Below are 9395 nucleotides of genomic sequence, written 5' to 3'. Positions count from 1 at the left end.
AAATAGCCAGCAGAATAGGTCATTGATTGACAAAGGATGAAAGTGAATGAGTTTTTGTTGCCCAAGAAAAGATTAATCAGGAAATGTGGATTGGTTGAACAGGAGAAGATCAAGTTTAGGTGTTGGACGTCAGGAGCCTTTTTAAGTTGGCTGAATTTCACATGTGCCTCTATAATACTGCTAGCTTTACTGTTTGTTACTTATATAGCATTTTCTACATGCTATAGAGAGAGAGAGAGAGAGAAAAAAGATGCCTCTATAGAAAAGCAAATTGAAACGTGCTAGTCTTCCTCTCCCATTAAAGTCCTAATTACGTCCTTTAATCTCTATCCTTCATGAAGAATTGCTTGTGACATCTTGACATAAAGATGAGAAGTTTTCGATAGAAAAGGAGTGATTCCAAGAGATTGGGATAATATAACATGACATAATACGTGCTAACTGGTGCCAATTGGTTGGTATAGGAGGTAACTCAGGAGGAGGAGGATCTCAAATTAATGAGGAGCATAAGAAAATAGTACTAAAAAGCTTGTGCCAAAATTAGAGCAAGGAGAGTACATACCAAACAGGGGGGCAAGGGGACATCATGCTAGCTGCGATGGCATCTTCTGTATTAGTTGGGGAGGCTGGAACAACGCCAGCCACACAAGTGACCGTTGGAATAGCCTAACCAGGTGGATGCAGTGTCGGTGGAGCCGACACGCCAACCGTCGGACCCATTCCCTCCCCCAGATTCTCCAATCTCTCCAACCCGCCCAGCCCGGAAGTAGATCCGCTGTTGGTACCTAAGAACAGACAGCCAAATCTTCCACATAATTGCCTGTCCTGTCGTGTAGTAAATGTGGGACCTACCTTAGAACACGTGAGCATTGCATGGCTGTGTGGCACCTGACTGGATACAGCTGTCCAATAGAGCCCAGAGAGACCTGTGGGGCCCATGAATTGACGTTACCGATCCTGATCGGCTCCGTCTTCGGGCGGTATTCCATCCGGCTTTCGGGACGCGTGGCGCCCTGCGATTTAACTCGCGCCAACAACTCCAAACAGCGTTCACCCGCGGACAAACCGGCGAGCCCAAAGCCAAACCCTGTGTCGCTGGCATGGAACCTGATGAATGGTTCAGTTTCCTGTGAAATTGTGAATCACGTCGATTCCCTCCTTGCAAGGTCGATCGACAAGGAACGGAGTCAAGGTCATCTCCAGTTTCAGACGTTAATTAGCCTTTCAATCGAAGTACAAGGAAGCCCGTGATGGAAGGCAAAACGTTTTTAGCTCTCACCCAAACCAGAGACGACCTTGACTAAGGAATGAGCAGTATCTACACGCTGCGGGGATTACGATACCACCGTAAATAGCTAACATATCATTCATTTTGGATACGAATCGCCCTTCTCCATCACTGCAATGCATGAGAGCCACCCATCTCTAAGATAGATAGCACGGCAGCTGTCGACGATGGCACCGCACTCTGCAGTGCAAAAGTTGTGGTCTGAAGTATATTTGATAATTCCACATAGTACAATCAACATGCGCTTTATTCTTGTTTGACTGCATATACGTACGTCTTAGGATTGTAAACATACATCGATGCTACCATATAAATCAAATTTGATATTTGTGTTAATTTGTGATGCTTCATGTTCCATATCTTCACATTTTCCAGGCCAAGTGCATGGGGTGGTCGCCACTATCGCCGCGAGGGCATCTAATTGATGCGCGTAGCATGCACATTCATGTTGGCCCATGTAGCGAAGCTAAGTCTGACATGAGATATTATTAGAGGTATTCTGCTATTCTGGGTAAATGAACCTAGGGTGAAGAATGTTAGGTCACATAATATTTGTTCTAGGATGAATTTCACTAAAATCTATCCATTTTGATGTGTTTCGAATTGTTGCTTCCATTTTCTTGATCTGGTTAGATCGAGTCAAGCTAATCCATCCACTTGTTCTAGATTTCAGAGGTTGAGGCTCAACTTTTGCGACCGCTAATTATAATGTTTTAGCCATTAGAATAATCTTTGCCGAGTAGAATCGTAATTCTCATTTGTCTTTGGACTTCTTTCTCCTCGCGTTAATAGGATATTGTATATCCTAAACTTACACTAAATTATGTTCATTGCCATATGATCACCAGAATTATGCTAAAGAGACTGATGCTTATCCACTTCAATTGCAGGACTTTGTGTTTACCAATGCTATTTACTCTAGAGACATGTAGAACATCTTATTTATCAAAAACGAAAACTAAAATTCATTGCCATGATTCTGTTTTCATCTGCCATTGAGGGGTAAGATATCATAAAATAAACTACTCCTTGCCAGGAATCAGTTCAGATTTTGCTGAAAGCTGACAATCTTTTGTTTTCTCATCTGGATAATCAAACCTCATGAGGAGTTTGTTTATCTAAATGCCCCACGGATGGCCCCCGGCTCGAAGGCCTGCAATGCCAGGATCCTTCGGCTGAATCACAATTGGAACTTACCAAATAACAACGTAAAGAGAAGTTACTGAACTACTTTCTGTTAGTCCTAAGAATCATTTTTCTTATTATATTACAAGAGTATGGTCTGATTAAAGATAGAAGGTTCAATATTCCTGCTAATCCAAAGAGAATATTTTCAAACAAATATGCAAAAATGGTGCAAATTGTGCAGTGCGTGGACTCTCTGTGGTCCATTTTATGTCACTCAGATGAACCAGTTTCAGGTTAGATTGTCAACTTGGTTGTCACAGAATATAATATGGGAATTTTGCAAGTCGAGCTCAAGTTGAAACATTTGATCACTTGTTTCACGTAGGCTGGAGAATTGGGCTAGCTTCCACCGTTCCACCCTTGTTTCTTGTATACATAAATCAGGCCACGACACGTAATATATTAATCGGGCAGCGTCGTGCAGATCGCAGTCTTCAGGTTAACAATTCCTGAATTCTCTGAATCCGACATTCCAAACTCCTATAATCCTGCTTTGGTTGACAGCTTGTGGTATCATCCGCATTCGACCCAAGCAAATCTGTAGTGCGAGGAGATTTTAGTAGAAAAAAAGGAAAGATTGGTGCGCGACAAAGTTAGCTAAAGACAAGATGGAAGAGAAAAATGATTGAAAGCGAGAGAAGAAAGAGAGAGAGAGAGAGAGAGAGAGAGAGAGAGAGAGAGAGAGAGAGAGATAATTATAAGGAGTGCTGGTGAAATTTCATTAGCTGCGCAAGGTGTCAAAGTTTTTGATTCTACCGTACCATGTAAATTGAGTGCTTCTAATAGTTGTTTAAAGGAGGCCTCCTTCGTAGATGATTTTTAGATTCATCTTTTGCGGATACTGTTGCGGGATTTTCACCCCGGCAACATCGGCTACGTCCCTCCCAAGATATTGTCCGCTCTCAGCCCCGCGGGCGCGGAGCTCGCACGGGGTGCGCACCCACATGCAGGCACAGAGCTCATATAAGGAGCTTGGGCGTCCCTCACGGTTTTGTTCCACAAAAAGGCCCTCGTGAGGAAAGGTTTTAGGCATCCTCATTACAAGGCACAGACCTTTCCGCTGATTAGCCGATGTGGGACTAAAGTTTGGAACCCCATCCCACAACACAGCCCCCAGCGAGAAGGTCTGTGCGTAGCCGGGGCCCTCCTTCTAGCGCCATCTGTTGCAGGATTTTTACCCCAGCAACAGCTCGCACACCGGCCGAGCAGGGAAAGCGGCTGCATCCCTCCCGAGGTATTGTCCGCTCTGGGCCCCGCGGGCGCGGAGCTCATACGGGGTGCGCACGTACCCACCTGCAGGTGTCGGAGCTCGTACAGGGGGCTTGGACATCCCTCATTGTTTTGTCCCACAAAAGGGCCCTCATGAGGAAAGGTTTTAGGCCTCCTCATTATAAGGCACAGACCTTTTCGCGGCTTAAAATCTTTCCTCACGAGAGCCCTTTTGTGGGACAAAACCGTGAGGGACGCCCAAGCCCCCTGTACGAGCTCCGCGCCTGCAAGTGGGTGCGCACCCCGTGCGAGCTCCGCGCCTGCGGGGCCCAGAACGGACAATACCTCAGGAGGGACGCAGCCGCTTTTCCTGCTCGGCCGGTGTGCGGGCTGTTGCCGGGGTGAAAATCCCGCAACAGATACCAAAATCTATCCCTTTCTATAAAATATTGCTGGCGAATGGTATGTGCAACGCTCTCTACTGAGATATCATATATCTCTAGAAAAACTAATAATGCTACTGCTTGGATGGCGATCTATATGATCAATCGTACTGGAATTATAGCATAGAATTCTTCGACAAATTCTCTCCTTTAATTTTTAAATATTTTATTTTTTGATTTCCATAAATGTATCTATATTGTATTGTTTAATTCACCATATTTATCAAAAACACAAAGAAATAGAAAACTTTGGGCTGCTGTGAGTGAAATATTAGGATAAGCCATTCACTGATTTTATTTGAGATGAGACATCACAGTATTCAGACAAATCCGAATGATCAAATGGTTATCAATTAAAGGTCGACTTGTCTAATAGATCCGTACCCGATGGGTTAATAACTTGTGAACACGTGAGACAATGATCATCGCATTCAGAAATCCAGTCATCAATAAACAACCCAGATAGGCCTGACAATATCTATGCTCTGTACCAGGCGTCCAACCTGTAAAGAGATAGTAGTAGCTGCTCGGGTCTACTTGTTTCAACCAAACCATGATTGGATGGATTCTTATTGATGAATTTTAACCATATGCGAATCTCACTTTACAACCTGGTTTGAAAAGAAGAAGAAGAAGAAAACTTGCTTTTATTCTTTTTTTTTTCTTTGATAGAAAAGAAGGGAGACTTATATATAACTATTTAGGTCCAAATGCTTAGAACGCATCATCCAAGATTTGAAGTCAAATCCTCTAAGCAGAGGGATATACACGACGATTAGGAGAAGTCCCAGTTCACCGGTTTCAGTCTACTTGTTTCAGCATGATAATAATCAAATTTGGGGTGCAGTCAAAGGGCTTGGCTAGAACTTGACCAAATCTAACCTTATGTTAATTCTAAAAGATATCAACTAATTCATATTATTTGTGAGTCGTGACAGTAATCTGCGCAGGTCTTGAAATTAGCATGCCATGGTGATTTTTAATTAAAGCCTTTATGACTGTTTTTTTGGTGAAGTACTGATGTCAATGGTGAAGATTGTGAAGGGGTCAGCTAAACCCTCAATCTGGATATGAATTGATTTCTTGGAGAAAAACAAAAAAGACAAGGCAGGGAAAAATATAAAATAGCAAACATGGCTCACAAACTGAAGAACTTAGAGATGTTCAGGTCTTGTCTTTTTGCGTGGGTTTACCCTCCCCAAAATTTAAGGGCCTAAATACGTCTTAGTTTAAGCTTTAGAGTTGGCCGTAGGGCAAAGGATTTGAGTGTATACAATTTTTCTGATACTACTCGATCAACACTGAAGGCGGCTTAGATTTTTCTTGCAAAAATGTAAGCTGACAAGCCTTAGAAAAATGAAATTCATTTCCATCAAAAGATAGACCTTGCATCCGATACTACCTTCGATGTTAATATAACGCGAGTTTATGGAATTCCATGAAAACTTGTAATACTAATGATACTACCACATAATACTGAAATTGGTACATCTTTCTCGTCATTGACTATTTTTATATTTTAAGCTGAGCATCAATTTCAAGTTCTTATACACTCTTTCTTTTTTTGTCTACAACAAAAGGCATGTCGATAATTCGATCAAAAAACAATTTTTTTATGAAAAAAGTCACCAAATAGCATTACACTACTAATGATCTTATCTTTTGGAAAACTTCACATGTTTGCAATCACCAATTTCACATTATCTCACTTGCAACCACCAAACCAGAATAACATGATCAGGTACTCTTGAGGCATTACAAAATTGTGCAACGTAACCCCTTGTTCAAAGTTTTCAAATACAAATGCTCCACAAATTTTAATAAAAATAAGGCGTATTGTTGATGTTTGATTATTTTTTCTCACTCTCATACCAATGCTAGGATCCATTGGCTAAGTTAGAAAGGTCTTCAGCTTCATTAACCTCTCCCGGAACGTGAACTTCCTTTACTCCTAGCTAGAGGCTGGAAACAAAGAAGTGGGGCTATTTGTGCAGCAAAACAACAAAAAATAACAAGAAGAGCCTGAACATTTCCCACCCATGAGGTTGGGCCGGGTTCAGATTATTAGGCCCACGCCATCCCAACATAAGTCTTTTTGTAAAAAATCATCTCTATTTCATGGCTCTCAAACACACGGCCCCCCGATCACCGTCGGCAAGTCACATTCACCTTCCGCCACGACCCTCAACGCAGGCTTGGGCTGTGAAGAGATCCAGTCTATTGGGTCCAACCAAATGAAGAGATCCAGAACCAGCCCGGCCCAGTCGGTATCCGGCTCTGCTTCTTCCATTGCTACATGGTTAGAGGGATGGTTCAGGCTACTATCTGAACATCCATATATAAGATTCCGTTTGAAGAAAAGAATGATAAAGAATATATATATACACACACACCGTTATCAAATAAAATACAAGTATACAAGATGAACATAGACATGAATGTACACAGCTATCGTACCGCTACAAAATTGACTACTTACAACTGATAGCTGTGTTGACGAAATCAAATGGTAGGAAAATCACTTTGATTTGAAATGGCATGGATCGAACTAAATCTTGGCATGTAACATTGAAAGCTTCCTTGCAATTTACATGCTCCTTGGATATGCCCTTTAGAGATACAAAAAATCTTTCTTGCCTTCACTTACTAAGTGCAATTTTATGGTAGCTAGGGAAGTCATTTTTGCACGTTGCCACCTGCATAAGATAGAAATTTATTGTTAGAATGGTATGACCATCTTTCTTTTAATAAAATGATGCTTAGTAATGCAATTAGACTGCTAAGAATAGATGCACACGAACAATGTCCTTAGCTGAGGGTTATTGTTGCAAGGGTAGTTGCCATGTGATCTATATATGTAATAACCTAAGATCTTACTCAAAAAAAGCTAGCCGGAAAATATTTTTTTCGAATTTTTTAGTCATTTATAAGTATCCAAGATCTTCTCGGCAAATAACTGATACGGGATTAAACATACGCCCGCACGGGTTTTCACAATATATTTATCTAATGAACATTTCAAGTATTTTAGTATTGCTCTATATTTATTTATCTTTTGAAGTCGCTGCTCGCATATTTGAAAGATGGATTTAAGACAAATTGCTCAAGTTAACTCTAGTACGTCGCATGGAAGGATTAGATTGGGGGTGACCTTCCCAATTATTGAGGGATCTCAGTCAACTTGGTGGGCTTCCGTAGGGGTCTGAATTGGAACCGTTTTTGTAAAAAGCCTAAATATTTGAAGGTTAAGCATGACTAGGGCTGATTTGGGAACTTGTGTAGGTGATGAAAACTTTGAGAGTTTTGGGCCCAGCCCACTGAGACCAGCACGAACTCTTTGAATGTTTCAGCGTGTCAAGAAGAGGGTTGGTCACACGTCTTTGTATTGGTTATATTCTTACGGGTCATCAGTCAAAGTTACTCGGTCAAAACTAAGCTAATCTTATTGGTCAATTGAGTTTGAAGTATCGAACAATCTCCGGCATACAGTGCAAACTTTCTACAGTAGGGCCCAAGGGCCTCCATCTCTTACCGTTGCATACTCGAACTTTAAGAAACTTCTAAACCGAGACCCGGGGGGTTGCCGAGTTTCACGGCAAAAAAATTTTCTTACTCAAATATTTTTTTTAGAAAGCTGAATATTTAATATCTAAAAATAATAATTTTTGTATATTTCTATTTTAGAATGATGAGCATCTATTTTTCTGAAAAAATATATATATATTATCTTATTCTATCTAAAAGCTTCTGAATATTGTTGAAAAAAATATTATCTCAATTTTTAACTTGTAAGAACTGAGCTTTTCAATATTCCACATAGATTTTCCTTTTTATAAAATATGAAATTCATGTTCTCATGGAAAAACTATTTTTTTTGTCTATCTTTTCTAAAAACTCTGATCAAATATAAGTTATTTTTTCTTATTCTCATTGACCATACTTTGTTATAAAAAAAAAAAAATTAACCAAATATGAGCCATCTTTTTTTTTCTATATTGTCATTGACCCTACTTTCCTCTGTGAATTCCTCTATCTGCATTTTGATTAGATAAAATAAGAACTAAAAGTCAAAAAAGAAATACCTATGCCCATCAGTGTGTATTTTCAATAATTTTAGCAAAAATAATTATAATCTTCCATCTGATACTTTTGTTTTCGAATATATTGTATATGCTGAAATATTATTCTACCAAAAACAAGGGGAGAATGAGACTGACCGCTTCGACGTCAATTCTATAGACAAGCAACTTGCGCCTCTCCCGGCAGACGGTCCGGTAGGCCACCAGGATGTGAGCCATCGCCAGCGCCGCCGAGCTCAAAAACAAGCCCTCCATCGCCGCCGCGCCGTCCATCCCGTCAACCCTCACCTGGCTCCCTTCCCCTCGCACGGAGGCCGCCGCCCCGTACATCCCGATACCCTTAACCAACACGTACCCCATCGAACCAAAGCCACACAGCATCGCCACCCCCAGGTACAGCCCCCGTCCGCCACAAACCACATAAACACCTGCAAGCATGCGATACCAATGAGTACCAATTCATCCGGCGACACGATTCTCTTAGAACTGGATTTCCTTCTTACATAGGATGAGGAGGGATCTGGCTGCGGATATGATGGGCACGTCGACCAGCGAAGTCCGGAAATTGAAATCCTTCAGCTGGGCTGCGAGCGGTGCAGAGGGAAAGGCCGGATCGGAAGAGGTGGATACCAGGGCAGTTGGGACCAGGAGGTCGAGAATCACGATTAAAAGAGGAGGGGCGCAAACAACTAGAAGGGAGGCCACCATGGTTAGCAGGAAGAAGAGAGTCTTGGCCCATCTCCATGGCCGCCGAGTCCATAACACCTTGGATGAGACGCCTATCATCATCGTCATGCTCTACTATGCTTGGGGCAATGGAGTCCAGCTAGCCGGCGATGTATGTTGCTATGGGCTCATTGGACAACAGCCATATAAGGGACCGAAAGGAAGGGAATTTGGCAGAGAAATTTCTTTTTGCCGTCCGGGCGGGCTGGCCGCGTGCATAAGAATCCAGTTGACCGCCCCAACCGCCCCGTTTCCGTGTTGGCGTACGGCAGCAGCCTTGGGGGGCTCTCTCCCACCGGGGCCCGCGGAAGCTTCTTAGTTCTGACCCCAAACCTTTCCCTTTCTCTATTTTTATTTTTTATCTTTCTCGCATAATATATATATATACTTGAATTTATATATTTATCCCTATAAATGTACTTTATATAAATGGAATTTTCTATGGTACTTCAAAAAAAAATT

General features: G+C 41.8%; 1 protein-coding gene across 3 annotated transcripts; it reads right to left on the bottom strand.

The window, feature by feature from the left end:
* Positions 1-5857: 5857 nt before the first annotated feature.
* LOC103702687 lies at positions 5858-9116 on the bottom strand. Of its 3 annotated transcripts, none has more exons than XR_603348.4 (4): positions 8711-9116; positions 8346-8635; positions 6608-6824; positions 5858-6453 (listed from the first exon to the last, which is right to left on the bottom strand). XR_603348.4 is itself a non-coding variant. In XM_008785226.4 (3 exons), the coding sequence occupies exons 1-3, from the start codon at positions 9000-9002 to the stop codon at positions 6768-6770; spliced, it is 639 nt and encodes a 212-aa protein (XP_008783448.2). In that variant the 5' UTR covers positions 9003-9116; the 3' UTR covers positions 5863-6767. The 3 variants fall into 3 exon arrangements, 1 of the variants encoding a protein (XP_008783448.2); XR_603347.4 differs by having other exon boundaries at positions 5858-6420; XM_008785226.4 differs by having other exon boundaries at positions 5863-6824.
* Between the last annotated feature and the right edge of the window lie 279 nt (positions 9117-9395).

This window comes from Phoenix dactylifera, chromosome 2 (assembly GCF_009389715.1).
Source record: "Phoenix dactylifera cultivar Barhee BC4 chromosome 2, palm_55x_up_171113_PBpolish2nd_filt_p, whole genome shotgun sequence".
Classification (NCBI taxonomy): Eukaryota; Viridiplantae; Streptophyta; class Magnoliopsida; order Arecales; family Arecaceae; genus Phoenix; species Phoenix dactylifera.
This window is presented reverse-complemented; position numbering and strand designations above follow the sequence as displayed.